Genomic DNA, 19,731 nt, shown 5'->3' with positions numbered 1-19,731 from the left:
TACATACATTATTTTTTGGTTTGAAATTTTATGAGGGTTTTTTATTTGAAGCTAACCATCATGGACAACAAGAGGTTGAGGGATAACATTTTGTTACTTTTATAGTTATAAGGTTTTTTTTGTCAAAAATCTTGCTACAACCATAATATCATACAAAACCAAAAATTATAAATTTATTGTGAGTCTTATGCTCAATAAATGCGTTAAATTATGAAATTATCCATAAATATACATCGAAGGAATCAAATTATAAGCTTAGTAGGTAGTCATTTAAATGACATGACCATAAAAAATCTTTTCATTTCATTTAATAAAAACTAAATTACAAATTACTAATCACAAATAACACTTTTCATTTGAAATCAAACAATTGCATGAAATTAACAAAGGTTGAACCAGTTTCCACCAAACCATAGGATCAATTATCTATTCCATTTCTTTGCAATTGGCCATGACCTAGCAAGACCATATGACAAGAATTCTTTGAGATAGTCAATAGAAGGTGGAATTATGAAGACCACTCCCCATCATTAATAGAAAAATTAGAGAGCTTTCCTCTTACTCCTTTGATCCAAGAGCTTATTTAAACCATGGATTGCTTCTTAGCTATTTTTCACAAGACAAAGGAGCATTTCTAGTACACCACGAGTCCCCTAGTGACCTAGCCTCCCATGGTACCCGAAAAGGTAGTTATATGCTTCATCTTATCTTTTGGGCACTTGTTGTTGATTTTCATAGTCTAGAAATGGATCTAATGATCCCCCACTATGCTTCCATAAACTAGCAACACTTCTACCACTCATTTTCATCGATATTTGGTCGTAAAACCTACTTGCATGAATCCCACACTCATTGCTATCTTGCAAGATATTTAGCACATTTTTTTTCAAGTTCCTAGGCCAAATCCAAAAATGTGCAGATCAATATTAAAGACTTTTTGAGTGTTATTTTTCTGATATTCAAATTTGTGGTTTCATATTAGAATCTTTTGGATGACCCCATATCTTAGTGGGAAAATTGGGTACAAAGACTATTGGATTTTTTGAAAATCTACAACTTAAATAAGGGTGAAATTGCAAAATTCTTAAACAACCTTTGTTAAACATAAAGTTATTACATTAATCTTCTAATCTAGCTTATAATATTATAACAATTCACAATTTTCATTGATAATTGTTGTTCGTTAATAATTTGTCTTCTACACTTATGGCTTAAGAACTACATTCTTCCCAAAATTGATTGTAGTGAAAATTCAATATCATTAAAACCATAATACAAAAAAAAAATATTAAAAATCAAATTGCAATTTCTCACATTGCCCTTTTCAAAGCAATAATTTTATTTTTGACAATGATGAGATGCAATAGAAAATAGGTTGCCATAAAATTGTCTAGATGTAAACATGTTTTTTTGTTTAATTTATTTTATTAAATAATTAAAAAAATATTTAAGTTTAAAGAATCACAAAGTATATGTGATACACTAATGCAATATATCTGGATTAAGGGAGAATAGAATTCTTCCTTTCAATGAATATCTATCTTTATGAAACTAGAAGTTTACAAATGCTATTTATTGTTTCTCTATAATTTTAAAGTATATGTAGTTAATAATTAATATATATATATATATATATATATATATATATATATTCCTCTACCCATCTTATTTTTAATTCAATTTAAAATTTTCGAAGTAATATTAATTTTAAGTACTTTGGAAGAATTAGAAAATTGACCCTTTTGATTTTAGTGAGAAGTAAAAGTATTATCTATTTTCATGTTTTTACTTTCTCTTTCTAATATAATATTATTTGAATGATTTAAATTATTATTTAAATGAACTATGTTTAAGACTTATTTTGATCTTCTGTGCTTGCATTCAATTTTTGTAAGTGATATAATGGATTTGGTTGTAATAATTAAAAACTTATTATTAAGTTTAAAATTACCCTGGAAAACTAAAACATATATATTCTTAACATGAAATATAAAAATACTTCAAATAAAAAAAATAATTAAAAATCAATAATTATATACAAAATTGAAATTTAATTTAAAATAAAGTAATGTAGAAAAACTACTCTAAAAAATTGAAATTTTGCACAACATTATGCATAAATATATATGGAATTGTTATTTCATTAATCGTATTCATTTATGAAATTTTGCACAACATATTGCATAAATATATATGGAATTGTTATTTCATTAATCGTATTCATTTATGTATTGATGAGAAATAAATTGTCAGATTGGTGAATCACAACTCAAAGCGTTGCGTGAGAAGATGAACAAACTGAAGAAAAAGGAACGAGTAAGATCGCGTATGAATTTATTAACATGTAGTATTTTAGCTTCTTTATCAAATTATAATAAAGTTTGAAAATAACCATTTCAAATAATGTTTCATTTTTTTTGCTGCCTTTAAACTATCAGAACATGGTTGGTGAAGACTTGGATTCATTAACGATAAAGGAACTGCAACGACTTGAAAATCAATTGCAAATTGGGATTAAAAGAATTTCTGATAAAAAGGTAAATGAATCTAGATGTATTTTCGGTACACATCATTTTCTCAACTAATTCATAGAATTTTCACACACAATTTTTTTTTTGGTGTTATAAATTTTCTTCCTTTTCGTAGATGAAAATATTGGTACAAAGTTCCAAGTTATTACTACAAAAGGTACGTAAATTTTTTCTTAACAAATTATTTTAATTATAATATTTTTTTCTTTTAATTAGATATTTAATAATGTTAGTTTAATAGAAAAACAACGTTTACCGTATAAACAATAGAGCAAACTAAGGGTTTTCTCAAGCTTTTATTTGAATGCTAATAATCATGCATCTATGTGGGGAAGTCAACTTAGGAGGAATAATCAAATCAAAGAACCAAAAAGAATAAACCTTTATCATTGTGTTTGTAAATGTACATCAATGCTGAAAGATTAGATTTGGAGTTTGATTTATGTAAAAATGTTTAAATAGGGATTTTAGTGAAGCATTTCTTGTGCTACTCACTAGTTTGTAAGGCACACTATTTATGATTGGGTTCTATTCCATATATCATTTATTATTAGGTGTACTTATGAGTATTTTTCGTTCACTTTTAGGTATTCTTTACTATTTTGGATCATTTCTTATTTTTGAGCATGCATATTTTTTGTGTTGTTGTTATTTGAGATGACATGTGGTATTGATTGGAGTCTCACTAGATGATAATGTGGTTTTTTTCACTATATCAATTAGTGTTACCTCCTGTATGGCTCTTCCTAGAGTGACTATGTATTTCTTATTATAAATTTAGCACCTACCACCTTAGTCTAATCACTTACTAGATGTCAATTGACTTTTAGTTCCATTTTGGATTTTTAATGGGTAGTAATTGCATGTGACAATAATTACATTAGTTTAAACTCCAAACACTCCTAGTTTACTATTTTATTTGATATTTTGATGATTTAGAGATATTTATTTCTTACTAGATAGCTCATTAGAGAAATGTTTTTTTCTAGTTAATTGATTGCATACCATAGGAATCTGAAAGGAATTCAAATTAGTTCCTCTTCCTAGAGAGTTTATATACTTTATCCATGTTCAAAAATAATAATATATCCAATTTTCATATGATATCTCTTGTGTAATTCAAATTGTCTCTTTGGTTAGTCAAATTTCTAAATAATTTTTGTTCTCTTCTTTTTCTTTGGAGTAGTTATTTTAGTATTTTTTCACATAAAAAACTCGAGTTTGTGTTTAAAATCCTACATGCTATCAGAGTTGAAGCGTTTTTGTCAAGGATAACGATTTTTTTTTTTTTAATTTTAGACTTGAAAAGTTATAACAGAGGCCGAGGATGGATCAAACTTCAGTAATCATCACTCCTCTCAACTTGTTTTACTAGAAGCCTAAGATTTTCATGTTCTTGCGCATCAAGGGTCTCTATAGAAACAAAATTGGGGCTAAAGATAAGTTTTCCTCATCCATTGATAAATTGAAATACTTTAATAGAATGAATTAATTCTTATTATATTATGTATTTGTCAATACATACTAATTTGTTATTTCATATAGGTGATTTCGCAACTCCTAATCAAGTTCACCTCAAATTGGTGAAGCTTCTTAACAAACAAGATGGGTTGATGGTTCATAATTTTGAGAATCAGATGATCACAATCGATTTGTCCATATTTAAGACCCTATACGACTACTACTCTAGATTCAAAACAATTATGACACAAGTAAAAGCTTGCTGCATAGATAAGGAAGATGAACAACTCATTCTTTTGGTGCTTTCTAAGCTAGGAAATGAGTACTTTATTTTTGTCTCTTCTTACCACACTAAAAAACTTTTTATGGGCAACAATTATAAGATTCAATCTTTAGGTGAGTTTATTGAGTCTTTAATAAAAGAAAAAGGTAAACTCATACTCCTTGGGACTCTAAACTCTTTGAGAGCTCATGCATTTATAGAAAATTAAACAAGAAAGAAGATGGTGTAGAAGGTAAAGAATAAGAAGGAGCACATTAACAATAAGGAAGCCAAGAAAAATCCTATGAAGGATGGTTTGAATTGAAAGGGAGGATATAAAAATAATGAGAAGAAGAAGTGCACATATTGCAATAAGGGGTAGACCTCTTTCATGAGGAAAGTCATTTACTAGATAGCATACGTACTCCAAAAACATAACCTGGATGATTACAAACTAAATAATACCAAAAAGAAGAATGGAAACCAACCACTATATGGCAAAGGTAAATATCATGCAGTGTTACCTAGTCACTTCATTGCATGATATTCGGTTCATTCAGAAGCCACATGCCACATGGCTTGTTTAGTACGTTGTTTTTCGAAATTGGATACATGTGCTAGACCACCCATATCTTTAACCGATGACACACTTATGGTTGTTTTTAGATAAGGAATACTTGACATACAATATTGCAATTTTAACAAGGTAGTTCAAGTTCCTAAATCCTTAAGTTAGCCTCCTTTCCACTTATCAAATCTCTCATTATTCACGATCAAGAAATAAAATAGTTTCCACTCAAGATACAATGGCGGTTTCCAACAATACAATTGTGGAGTTTCTATTGGAAAGGTGAACCACCATTATATGTTATACAAATTCTCTTTCTTATTCCTAATATGTTGCTTCTTTTATAAAACATGCTAAGGAGAAGAGCATGTTATGTTGTGAGAGATTTGCTAATGTTAATTATGATTTATTTAATTAGCTACCGAAATGAGTAATGGTTGAAGTACTACCACATATCTAATAAAAATATGGGATTTATCAGGGCTACATACTTGGAAGGGAGCCCAAATAGAAGTTTCAAATAGGTAATTCTAGGAGATCCTTCCCACTACTTGAGTTAGTACGTAGATATATTAATAGAAATTTCCCTCATGCACCAATAAATAAGGAAATGTATGTGTTAAAATTCATTTATTATTTATCGATATATACATGGGTTTATCTTCTTAACTTGAAATCATAATATTTTGAGCATCTCAAGAATTTCAAGCAAATTTAGAAAAATAGACAGGGAAGAAAACTAGAGGTCTTTAGATGGATAATGTGTGTAAATATGTAAATAATGATGTTAAAAACGCGTCTTATACTCAAGTATATATATGCAAAATACAATTCCTTACAATCCATAGTGACATGGAGTTGTAGAGAAGTAAATTAGAGCACAAAAATAGATGGAAAGCTATATGCTTCATGTCAGATCTTTACCTCCTAGACTATGGAATAAATCTATTACCTTGTATATTAAAATTAATAATATAATTCCACATATTCAGTAAATTGGATAACTTTTTTTGAGGGCTTAATCAAGAAGAAATAAGATGTTTCCAAATCAAGAGTTTTTTGTTCCTGAGCATATGATCAGATTCTCTTTGATAGGAGGAAGGATATGGAGCCTTAGAGAAAAGATTTCATTTTTTTAGATACCAAAAAGGAGTTAAGGGATAGGAGTTATTGTATTTTTCATTAGATACCTTTTTCATCTAGAGAATTTTTTGACTTAATGAAGGTCCCTTGTAGTAGCTTCTAGAGTGCCCTACTTGATCATCTCCACCTCAGCATGTGCTAGATCATAGTGATACGTCATCAGATAAAAAGATTGATCATATTTGAAAATTTTATATTTTATAACAACAATAAGAAATTACAGGTCTATATAGAATTCCTTGACCATTACAACAAACACATAAGACAACTTGTTATCCAGTGGATGAACCTATCAATAGATGAAGAACTAGGTTGTATTTTATGGAGCCTTTGCAAGGTATAACTCCCATGTATCCTCCATATACTACAAAGTATTGTTTTGTGCATGGATCATAGCCTTGGATATATGTAGAGGCTGATGGGTATCCATCGTGAGAATTGATAATTATTCCCCCTGATAATTTTGTCGGGACTAATATGGGATTTTTGTCATATTCACATTTCCTTATAATCAATCGGGATGATAATGATATATATTTAGCTCGATCCAAATATGTTAGTGACATTATTGATATATTTTATAAGTTAAGCTAGAGGATATTATGTTAACTACTTTCCTTTCAAGAGTTAAGATAGAAGATGATGGTCCTACAACATTTGTGGACTGCTATAGATATTGATAGTTGAATATGATTCATTATTACCTTACATATTCTAGAATAGATACCTTTAATCCAATTTGAGTAGTTTCTAGGTACATGTAGCAGCTACATGAGACAAATAAAATATATAACGGGGTTCTCAGATATATGGGGCAGAACTAGGTATGGATTACATTATGTGGAAGGATCTTCCTTGGATCTTTTCAGTTATACAAACTCCTATTTTGTTGGTCATAGAATAAATTGTAGGTCCAAATTGAGATAAGTTCTCTACCTTTGTTTTCATTTCATATGTTGTTTAAGCAAGAAGTAAACAACTACTATTTTTTCATCATTAAGAATGAAGTATAGGGGTGCAGTGATAATTGTAACTTAGTCTATTTGGTTGTAGCACTTTTTGGGAGAGCATGCTTATAGATTCAACTTCTTACAATGAAATTATCTATAGCCAAAGTACATTTAAATTTTGTAGAGACCAAATTCAAACACCATGGACTAAGAACATTGAGATTCACACACACTACGTTAGATAACATACCCATGAGCCATTGATATGCAATTTCATCATTATTTTAAGAAAATTGCAGGCATATTCACTAAGATTTTTACTCAGCTCAGAATCACAACTTTGTAGGAGCTCCTAGGAATCAGGGATCTAGTTTCTTAGGAGCTAATTTTTTGAAAAAGTAACTCTTTGTTTGGTTGGGGTAGGGGGGTTGTCCTTCCCATTAGTTTTTACCTATTTGCCTCATATTTTATTTTATTTATGTTTTACATGAGTACTAACATTCTTGAATATTTTCAAGACTCCTTAACTAAAATACTACTTAGTTGTGCATTGATGGAAAGGGGATAATGGGTTACATTGTAGTTCTTAATCCATTAACACCTCATAAGGACCTACATTGTGGCCATCATTTGAACCTCTTCCATACATTCCTAGGAGAATATATGACGATGTTTCTTTCACTACTAGACAAATTTCCAAATCCTTTGGCATCATCACCCTTTTTTATCATTTTCTATTTTTAATTTGTATTTTTAGTAAGTGGTGCTACCTAGGATGACATATGGCATGCATTGGACTCTGAATGGATGATGACATGGATCATTTACTCCATTAATCCATAATGGATGATGACATCGATAATTTACTCCATTAATTAATACTTTCTAATGTAGAATACTTCCTAAAGTGAGTATCCAATTCCTTCCTTAAATTTAATATTTGAAAGCTAACTCCACTCACCTACTACTTGTTAGTTGAGATTCAATTATGGAGTTGTGTTGGGTATTTCTTGCTTTTGATAGTTATTTAATACATTATAAATATTTTTGAAATATAATTTCTTCCATTTATAATTTTGAATAAATATTCTTATAATTTACGGTCTTCTAGTCTATTTTTATCTCACTAGCTAGCTAAATACGATCATGCACTAGCCAACTAAACCTAATTCAAATGGGTTCTTCCTCCTATATAATTTTAGTATTTTATTTAACTTGAGCAATAATAATATATCAAATTCTCACATCATGTCTCGTGTGTATGTGTGATAGTCTAGCAAATGTAATAAACAAGTTTAGAAAAGAAACATATTTTATGAAGAGTAAAGGAAACATTAAAGAAAGGTCAAAATTTGGTTTTGACATGGGATGGAGCACTTCCACCTTGCTTGGCTGAAGGATCGATGAAAAATTCAGGATTTAATGTTGGAAATCAAAAGGAATCAGAAAAATCATTGTCAGCCAATGAGGCTTTCTCATACTTCCCAGTAGTTTCTTCCATAGCCATAATGTGGGAATCTAAAAATATCATAGGCATTGCAAGTTTAGGAAGAGGAGCCATCACTGAATGTCAATAACTGTAAACAATAAAAACAAGAGGTTGTGACTAGGTTTGAGAATTAGAAAGACTTGACATAGAAGTCAAGGTGGGCAAATTTACTAGTGAGACAGACTCAATGAAGAATTACATTGATTGCATCCACACTATATGGAAAGTTGACAATATGCAGAATGATTAGATCATTAATTTAATAAATATGGAAACTTAACCATATGAATTTGACTCGAGATAATACTGATAACTAGGATGTAAAGCTTAGGGTGATGACATACAAAGCTCAAAGGGGCATTTATAATTATCACCATTTAAAGATAAATGATTGAAACACCAAAATATGAAAAAAGATATATATCAGAAAAAGTATTATGGGAAGGATTATAATAATGAAAAAAATACCCTTAATAACTATAAAATTGACCAACATAACACTTGACACAAGCCTCCATGATCACAACCAATTGTGTCTGTTGCAACTAAAACAAAGTAACGGACTCACCCAGCTACCTTAAAGATATGAAATATCACAACAAAGAAAACAAACTAATCAACATGAATAAATTGATCCTAGACCTCCCTAACATCTCCCTTCAGAGAAAAAAAATTAACAAAAAAATTGATCAACCATAGTAGGGCTTCAGGAATGTGTCATTCACCCAACTTGGAAAAGGAACTCCAACAAGTTGTGCAATCTTAACAAATCCTAAATATCATATATTCCCAACAAGGAAATGGTCCAACCATTTCATTTGTAGCTTTCCCATATGTTTCAATTATTTGATATCATAGAGTAGAACATAATCTCCTACAATGAAGGACTTCTTCTTTATGTGCCAATCATGGCAAGATTTCTTTCATTCTTTTTCAATAGTTTGATGAAAATATGCCAAAAGCCTTTCTTCATCCAATTCCTAAAGCTCTTGCAATCGCTCCCTAATATATTCATCATATGAAATATTGGTGGCTTGTGCAATAAATGGGTTTGGGACAATGAATTTAGCTATCACTACAACTTTTCGGCCACAAGAAGGCTAGAATGGAGTATACTTTTTCAGTTACTTCATAGTAATATGATAGGACCATAATGTAGCTAGAAAAGATTCATACCAAACATATATGTTTGCAATGAAAATCTTAGTAAGTCCCTTTTCTAAGATTTTATTAAAATCTTCAACTGTGTCATTGGCCTGCAGATGATACGGTCTATTGTTATGATGTTGAATCATAAAGTTTTAGAACAATCTTTCAATAGTCTCATTAATAAAATGTGATCCTTGGTCGTTGGAATGACTCCTTGGGTACCGAAACGGAGATAATATTTTTAAAGATAAACCATGTAGCAGTATCAATAATGCAATCCTTAACAGTTGTAGCTTCAACCCACTGTGTTAAGTAATCAGTAGTAGTGATAATGTAGGGGGAATAAGAGTGTCACATAGGTGGAATGATGGGCCAAAAAAAATCAATGGCCCATTTCTTAAAGGCTTCAAGGGATCAAACATGATGCAATGGAAGCTTATCATGTTGTGATGGCCACCCCACCGTTTGGAAGATATAACACTTTTTAGCATACTCTTTATCATATTAAAACATGGTAGTCCACCAAAGTATACTACAGAACTTTTCTGATGGTTTCGTTTCCTCCCATCTGAACTCCTGTAACTCTAAAGTGATACTCTCATACAACATATTCCTTTTCATGGTCCAGAACATATTTGAAAAGTATGTGATCAAGCCCCATTTTGTATAATTCTCGTGCAGTTATTTCATAATCCACAATACACACCACCATGTGTATCTTCTGAGTTGTAGTATAATCATCAAGGCACTTTCCAATGGCTAAAAACATTGCAATATCCTCCAAATAATTAAGTACTACATCAACCCATAACAATTATGCATCTGCTAATTGGTACTCAAGTAATCCTCCTACCTCACTAGATTCTAACTGAGGAATATGATATGTCCCTACATTGCTAGATTCTCCCATCCAAAGTATCCTTATTAACTAGATATTTCAAAGTAGAATGATTGGTAAAGAATTTAAAAGGTTTGCCAAGAAGATATTTCCTGACTTTTTGAAGTGTATACACCATAGAGAGATCCTCTCTCTATTTTTTCATATAGTTCTTTTCAGCATTATAGACTTTTCTTCTAGCAAATTAAATGAGATGATCTAAGTTACCTTCCCCTAGTTGAGCTAAAATGACTCCCAAATTCATTCTAGAGGCATCTATATGCATGTGAAACTCCTTATTCCAATTTGGATAAACCATGATTGGAGCACATGCAAGTATTTCCTTTAAAGTGTCAAGCACAGTATCATATTCAAAAACACATAGAAAATACTCTTCTTTCTTCAAAATTTTTTCCAAATGTTCCTTGATCAAAGAATAGTTGTAGATAAAATGGTGATAGTTGCCTATGTACCCCAAAGTTGACCGCAACTACTTAAGATTATTTGGTGGCAAGATATTCAAAATTACTATGAATTTAGCAGGATCTACACAACATCCGTCCTTGCAAACAATATGACCAAGCAGAGTAACAAACGGAACAACCAATACACACTTCTTCAAACTTAAATAAATTTGTAGTTTCTGACAATGATCAAACATCACCCACAAAATACTAGAATGTTTTTTCAAAAGACTATATATCGTCCAATCATCCATGTATAGTTTAAAATTTTTATGGATATAATCTCAAAAAGTTGCAATAATAATTCTTGAAAGAACATGAGAATTCTTGAGTACGAATGGTGTAACATAGTAGGAATAGGAACTCCATTTAGTTGTGAAAGTAGTCTTGTGATTGTCCTCTTCTTCAATACACATCTGATGGTAACCTAAAAAACTATATGTAAAATATTACATTTCATTTCCAGCAACATTATCTAATACTTCATCACTGAAAGGAGTAGGGAATGAATCATGGACACAAGAATTAGTAAGGTTTCAATAGTCTAGATACACCCAAATATAATCTATGCCCTTATTATCCTGAATAATATTAGAGTTGATCCAGTCAACTTCATGAACAGGAAAAATGAGACCATCAACTAGCATCTTATATATTTCCTTCTTTACTTTCTCCATTACTCTAGGATTTAATCTATAATTCCAGTGGTTGATTTTTCTTTAACTCAGTTTTAGAATGATCTTCATGTCCCCTAAATATACATTAATTTCTTTAAGGTTCCAAACACATGGAGGAAACAGATCTTCATATTCTTTTAGCAGATCAAAAATTTCTTTGGTGGTTTGTTCATCCCAGTAATCTCGAATGAATGACAACTTATGTTTTTCTTTAGTGCCAATATTATGTTTATGCAATGTCAATGGCCTCAAATGAGGAGCATATTTAACATGATCATATTTTATATTTATTTCTCCTTTATACTCTTTAAAAGTCAAATGCATCAACTGTTCTAAATCATCATCATTAGGGATTTGATTAACCTTACCACATATGATAGCTTCATGGAAAAGTGATTCATATATGTGCTCAAATATATGGTGGTTATTATAGTCCTCAATAGGTTTCCCTGTGGGAAGAAAAAACTCCCTTTATTCCTTTTAGGGATGCTGCGATCATTTTACCCACATCTGAAAAGGAAAATTCTCTCGAAAACTAAGCTATATTAGTTCCCACTGAATTGTCTGTCTTTTCATTTCCTCTAAATAACAAGCTTGTGGAAGGCTTCCCAGGATATGGATGAATGGATGTACCCACAATTCTTCAGGAAGTCCCACTTTAGTCCACTTACTTGTATAGGTCTGAATGTGTTTCTCTAGGTTAACATATCACTCATTTATAGGAATTCTAGCTAAAAAAATTTTTGGGGTGGCAAATAGATAGAGAGAAAAAGTCTTGACAAACTCCAAACCTTGAATATAAGCACAGTGAGATCCCCACCACCTTGCTGATTTTGCTTGAAGAGAAACATCCAACAATGGAACATTTTGGGTCTCTTCACATTTTGAATCAACTTCATTAATGAAATTAATTGTAAAACCTATACCACTAAAAGTAGGAAAGTCTTGTACCTTAGTGCCAATCCAATAGACATAATGAAAAGTCACACACTATGTAGAGTTCAACTCATTATTCCCCTGGTCAAAATCATCAAAAGAAATATTTGAGATAACTTCTATATTTTGGATGATCCTATAGGTAATAGAGCCATTTGTTATAGGATTGACATAATCTTCTCTTTTTCCTGGAGTGAGATGATGTATTTGATCTAAAAGATTAGGCTCTTCTCAGTCATCTACGGGTTTTGTGAATATCAGACATTGATAAGGATCTAGTGGTTGTATAACATGAACTTCATCTACCTCAAAAATCATTTTCTCTCACTTGAGGTCAATAAAAAGGATATTATCGAAACCCAAATCTATTGCCAACAATGCAAGATATGGGTCTTTATCTCCCATAATGTCTATTACTTCAAAATCTTCATATGTTTTAACCCATGAAATATCCACTCCAACCTCCTTTAGACATCCAATTGGAAGGATATAATATTGATTATCCATTCATAGTTCAAGAACAAGAATACTGACTTTGGTTTCCCTAGAGCTTCCCAAGTCTTTCTCAGTAGGACGTTGATGTCCAAGCCCAAGTCTAACATAGAATCCTTGATCTGGAATATTGCAATCTGAGCATCAATATCAAACTCCCTTTATGTTCTCCTCTTATTCCGTCAAACGCACCTAGAGTGCTTCTCCAAATTTTTTGAAGAAATAGGCCTATCTAAAGATCTTCATTCTTGACAATAGTCTTAATCTTCTTAGCCAACTGCCTAGATAACTACTCTTCACTCATAACATGTAAAAATAATTTAAACCACTCCATTACAGTATGAGGAGTTTCTTGAGATGACCTGATACTCCACATTATTACTTATTCCTATTGTTCTACATGAGGAATATAGGAAGTTATTAATTGTTTTAAAATGCCCACTACATCTCTATAATATATATATATATATATATATATATATATATATATATATATATATATATATATATATATATAAATATATATATATATATATACATATATACATATATATATACATATACATATATATATATTAATTTTATTTATTTATTTATTTATTTTATTTTTATTTATTTATTTATTTTTATTTTTATTTTTATTTATTTATTTTTTTAATTTTTTAATTTTTATTTATTTATTTATTTATTTATTTATTTATTTACTAGAATCATAAGACTGCATAGGTGATGCAGGTCTAACTAGAGTTGGTTTTTCGGAGACTTCAGCATCTACTCCAATCATTTTTCCACATCTAGTTATAGTATTAATGTTTAACAATTAAGACGCTTTGAGTTCCCTAGGGTCTACATTGATCAAATTTTCTCCTCTTTCTTGATTACGCTCTTCACATCAAGAAATTAATTCAGAAAAAGCCTTTGATGCATGGGTATTTACTCTACATTGAAAACACGAGGGCCTTCTAGGTGTTAATTTTTCTTAGGGCTCTATTTTTCTTGCTTTGGTATTTGCATATTCTTCATTTACACATTAAATTCACCCCACATATTCATATCATTATTCAGATTTACAACATTATTCAACATATGAAATTATGCATAAATAACAACATCACCATAAATCCATGGAAACATAGAAACATAATAGAAGATAATCATTCACACATAGAGACACTAGGATTGGTTGGAGAACAGGGAAAAATCCACTATGGGGAAAACCCTTTCAAATTGTTCTTCTTATTATATTGTCATTGAATGATTCAACAAAAGAGAGTACAATGATCCATATATTTAATCATAAACGTATCCAACAAAATCAACTAAACAACATCCATTAAATGAACGCATCAATACCAATACTCAAAACCCAAATTTAGAAGCCTATGATCAGTTGTCACTATCTATGGTCAACTGCCAAACACTATGGTCAACTGACAAAAACTTTGGTAAATAAAAAATCCAAACCCGAGGTCCCAACCACACGAAGAGACTATCATGCATGCAGATCAAACCCTTAAATGGTGTGCATATGCATGCATGCCTAGGGTTATAATAAAAATTTCTCTATTGCATGCTTGTGATTGAGAACCAAAACCCTAAAACACATGTGCAAGCTTCACACCCTGCAATTTTAGACCTGTGCGAACCAATCTTTGTGAACCTCCCTAAAACCTGTGTGAGCCAAAACCAAGAAAGAGAATATAAGAATGATCCAAGATGATGTTCAAATGAGGTTGAGATCACTTGTATTCATATCCTTCCAACGGTGTCCAACATCTATTGGTGAGTAATCTCAGTTTCAATTGTAGGGAAATTTTTGGTTACTTTAGCATCAGAGTGAGTATGAGGTTGCTTGAAATTCAGGATGATCAAATAGAGATATGGATAGTGGAGTCACCAGGATGTTTACCATAAAATTGAAACAATGGAGTCACTAATGTGAGAGATATTCAACCCACATTTCCCTTGCTCACTGGCACCTAGATTACAAGTGCTTCAGGGGAGACAGAAAGCTTCCTAGAGACATCCTCTGGGTTTATTGTGACCAGTGCCTAGGACATCTTAGATAGAGAAATGCATGGAATGTTATCAATGGGGGCTTTCAGTGCACTCCAATTGTCACATAATTTGAAAAAGAGAATAAAGGGGGCTTGGTTCAATCAACCTTCATGAAGGTAAACTCAAGAAAATACATGGATCCAAATGCTCAGGGGGTAAAGTAGTCCAACCTCGGAGAGAAATGTCTGGTTCTAGTGGCCAACACACAATAACAGGTAGATTAATATTGACATTGCAGTGAAGTGAAGAGCAGGGAAAATTTTAAGCATGGAAAATGATCTTGAATTTAAAAACATTGGTGAATCTCACTAGTCCCTAATCTCCAAACTATAAAATATTTATTGATATATTTGCAAAATTATTCAAATTTATAAGGGTTTTATATATAGTCTCTATATAATGTTGGCAATTTTAAGGTAATATTATTTTGTATTATAAAATTTGGACAAATCATTTTTGTAAAAAATGGAAATTGGTGAATCTTTTTTGGGGAAAAATCATGGAAAATTAGCCCACTTGCAAATATTAGAGCCTAAAAGTTCCCATGGTGAAGAGGAGGAAAAAGAGGAGGGATATGGGTGTGTAGGGATGATTGCAATGCAAAATCCTAAGCCACAATATTCCAGTAGAATATGGAAGAGGGAGGAGATGAAAGAGCGGAAGGAGTGGAGTGCTAGTTAGGGTTTCAGGCCATATACTCATGGGCACATTTGTCACCAAAAGCATAAATAAATTTGTGCACATTACAGATACTTCAGTAAATATGTAGCTGACATAGGTACTGTTGCTACATAGAAACAAATATACAATCATGAACAAGGATGAAACCTATAGCTTCATCACACTATTTCAAAGAAATATAAACATATATGGAATGAGATTTACAAAGGTGAAAACACACTACGCATTGCCATGATTGGAATCACCAAGGAGTTTCATTAATCTGCAATATGAGTCCCATTCGCTAGTCCATTTACATTCAACAATATATAGTTCAAGTCCCTCATGAACAAGCATTTATAATGAAAATGGAACCAAGTAATTTGGACCAATTGGGTGTAAAATTCTGGAACCTATATTAAGTGTTTTTTCCTTTGTTTTATAAGGAGAGGGAGAGCTTGGAAATTAATTACAAAAATATCTCAGCCTGAGCATCCATCTTTCTAATCAACTAGCTGTCTGACAATGTGATAGTTCTGCTACCCAAAATGATTATGAAGGAATCAATTCCTTTCTTTAAAATACACAAAAACTATAGAATAAACAGAAAAGGCAGAAAATAGATACAAGGGAAACTTACTAATAATGAAGGAAAATATCCTTCTACTATTGCTTTGAAGCACCTTGATCAGGCCATGCCTTTGCAATGATGTGCCTTTCCTACTGCTTGCATGGTTCATCTCATTTTCACCTTAACTATCTAGCTTCACCACTCTCTTGAGTTGATAGCGATCGACCGTGTTTGCTTATCAAAGAGAAAAAACAGAGTTTTTCTAGGAAATCCTTTACATTTACCATGGAGTGGAGCTCCAAACTAAGGCATTAAGTCTTCCTGAGTCCCCATACTGATATACTACTCCACCATACCTTCATTCAATGTCTCAGCTGCCAATCCATCCACCTTCAAAGCCTTGTACCATACTATCGAGGAATCATTGTATCAGGACTTTCACACTAAGAGGCGTTACATAACAGCGAGCCTCAATTTCCTTTGGCTCCCTTTGGTTTAGGCCCTTTCTTCCTTTCTTCCGATATGCTGAGGGGGATGTGACCTGGAGCTTAGCTGTAATATCGTGGGTCAAAAAATCAGTGATTTTATATTAATTTCCATGGTGCATCCTCTTTAACTTGTGATCATCGATCAACCTTTGTGCTTAGCCCTTGGTTCCTCGACTCTTTATGTGATCGCAGGCTAGCTCCCTTATCGAAGCCACCCAATCGAAGGTTTGAAATTGACGATTTCCTTTTAATGCATAACACACCACATCTGCCGATCATCGATCGCTGATCACCCTCTGTGCTTAGCCCCTTGTTCTTTTAGCTCTTTATGCGACTACGTGCCAGTCACTATCAAAGCCCCTTTCTCGACAGATTGCAATCAGGGTTTTAATGCTTTTGTAATAACATGCCTCAATCTACAAATGCTAATTTTCAATCTCCAATGTGATGTCATCCTCTCGCACATGTCACTCTGTTTTGGCCCCTTATGAGCCCTCAACACGTTGAATTTTCATGCCACATGTTCGTTGTACCTCCATGTCATGTTAAGATCAACACCACCATGTCTTTACTGGATCCAATAATACTATACCACGTGGCCCCCTAGAGGAGAAATACAAAGGCCTGCCTAGTCGTGGTTTTTTTTTCATTTCCTTTGTTAAATTTTTTCATTGCTTTCCTGGTGATTTGTACTATCAGCTTAAATGCCAAAACTTTTAATCACAATTGAAAGTTTGGAAGGGTGTCATTTGTTTTATCACCAATTGCGATACATTGATCTTGCACTGTTGCGATCACCGACATGCCATGTTACTGGAACCTCAGATATGCCCTACTGCCTGATCCTCTGATTTGTGATTTGCGACAAATTTATGATGTTGTGATCTCTAATCACCAATTCACCCCGCTGAAATGCATGTTCGGTATCTTGGGCCTCTGACATTTGTGATCGTCGATATGCAAGATTGCTAGAACCTCCGATAGCTGATATACTATGCACCATGGACCCCCGATAATTAAAACACACTTAGTGCTACTGATGAGAAATCGTTGATGTGTGATAGCCAATATCAGAGCTCTACTACATGCAGTGTCGATTGCCTCATTGCTGCTTGATCCACTGATTGGAGATTTGCAATATGTTCTCGGACCTCCAATCTGTAATTCTTTCCTTCTTTCAAAGGTTAAAAAATGCTTATCTTCAACTAGCCATATCTTCTGATTTCAAGGTCCATTTGGGTATTTCCATATGCCATTAGAAAGCTCATTCTGAGCACTATGCAATGGAGGGGGGTTGATTTAGCATTGAGTGATTCTTTAATTTCGAATTTGGCTACAAATTTTCTGCTCTTTTGCACTTTGGGCAACTAAAAACATATTTTTGCAGTGAGTGACAACTGGGGTGATTCTATTGAAGAATTATAACAAGTTGTAATTAAGATGCTAAAAGGGATGAAAAGGAAATCCATATTTTATGAACTCCCATATTTGAAAGATCTATTGATATATCAATTATAAGATCCTATGCATATCTTAAAAAATGTCCCATATTCAATATTTCTATATATAGTAGGAAAAGACGAGGACACCTCATCTTCGAGGATAAATATTTCTCTTTCTAGTACCAAATTTGATAGAAAATATTTATGGTGAAATAGGGAAAATGAAAAATATACAGAAGCTACATGGATTTTGAAAAAGAAAGAGCTAGATCAACTAAAAAATGTCATATGTTCAATAAGGACACCTATTGGCTATAGGTCATCATTAGATAAAGAATTTACAGTTGATGGACATATCACAGAATTTAAAACACATTATTTTCATATTTTTATGGAGGTATTATATATGATCATATAAAATTTATTAGAAAAATTGATTAGGTACTAAATATATTCTTATATTTTATTGTGTGACAACAATAAATAATCACATTTGATAAATGTGTTTGACAACATATCATACCATTGACAATTAGGGGGGATTCATGTCTTACCATTAACTTGAGGAATGCCATAAGTCAATTGTGAGCATTTGCAAGGTATGCGCTATGGAATGTTCATGTGTGACAGACATAGAGATATTTTATTGCATTTTATTTTTCTCCTAACAGTTCATACTAATTTACTATTCTTATATTAGGTGGATGATATCCAAGGAGATTCACGATTGTGAAGTGCCAAAATGGAAGAAAGAAATTGTAGAAATTGTATGTGTATTTGATAAGGAGCTCCCGAAATGTCTCATGGACCTACAATTCCATTTACGTATACACCTAGTTGATTACTTTGAATTAATGAGTGTCGTATCGATGAGTTGGATGTTTTCCTTTGAGAGGTATATGAAAAATAAAAAAGGATATGTTAAAAAAAAGGAACATCCACAGGGTCGCATGTCTAAAGGGTGTGTATTGAATGACGCATTTTTCTTCCTACTTGAATTCCTTGGTAAGGATTTCGAGGATAGACCACACTTATAGGATGAAGAATGAGAATCACATATTATTGATGGAGAAAAATCACAATATAATTGTGTTGAAGTAGAAATTAGTAGGTAAATTCATGATTAGTGTCGTAATTGTTTTCCTTGCAATCATTAATTTTCTCTGTAATTTATTTGTCAAATTAACAACGTCCTTTTGAGTTTGAATAAACAGGTTCACATATAATAGGTGTAGATGAAAGTGTTATACTCAACAAGTTCATTATGTAGTACATGGACTTTATGAAAAAATGGATTGATTTGTATGATAAAAAGATAGAAGAAGTGTTAGAAGAACGGAGACATTTTATGAGATCGAACCCAAGGAATACCCCACTTCCTATTTATTTCCAAGGGGGATAGGCCAAATATTGCACACTAGAATGGGTTATTGAACAAATTAAAATCAAATAGAATATGAAGGTATATATTCAAAGATAATAGAAGATTAAATCAACATGACTAGAGGACGTG

General features: G+C 32.0%; 1 protein-coding gene across 3 annotated transcripts in view; it reads left to right on the top strand.

Annotated features, from left to right (window-relative positions):
* The window catches only part of LOC149182489 (agamous-like MADS-box protein AGL8), a 152,232-nt gene that overhangs the window by 92,894 nt on the left and 39,607 nt on the right, over window positions 1-19,731 (top strand). For all 3 annotated transcript variants that reach the window (XM_089418526.1, XM_089418527.1, XM_089418525.1), the window contains 3 exons: window positions 2,254-2,316; window positions 2,439-2,537; window positions 2,647-2,688. In XM_089418526.1, the coding sequence (XP_089274652.1) occupies window positions 2,254-2,316; window positions 2,439-2,537; window positions 2,647-2,688 (204 nt within the window). The remainder of the gene's footprint in view (window positions 1-2,253; window positions 2,317-2,438; window positions 2,538-2,646; window positions 2,689-19,731) is intronic.

This window comes from Pinus tabuliformis, chromosome 3_2 (assembly GCF_031772625.1).
Source record: "Pinus tabuliformis cultivar Carrire ecotype Pingquan chromosome 3_2, CPIR1, whole genome shotgun sequence".
Taxonomy (NCBI): Eukaryota; Viridiplantae; Streptophyta; class Pinopsida; order Pinales; family Pinaceae; genus Pinus; species Pinus tabuliformis.
The sequence above is the reverse complement of the archived record's forward strand: the minus strand, read 5'-3'. Positions and strand labels throughout refer to the sequence as shown.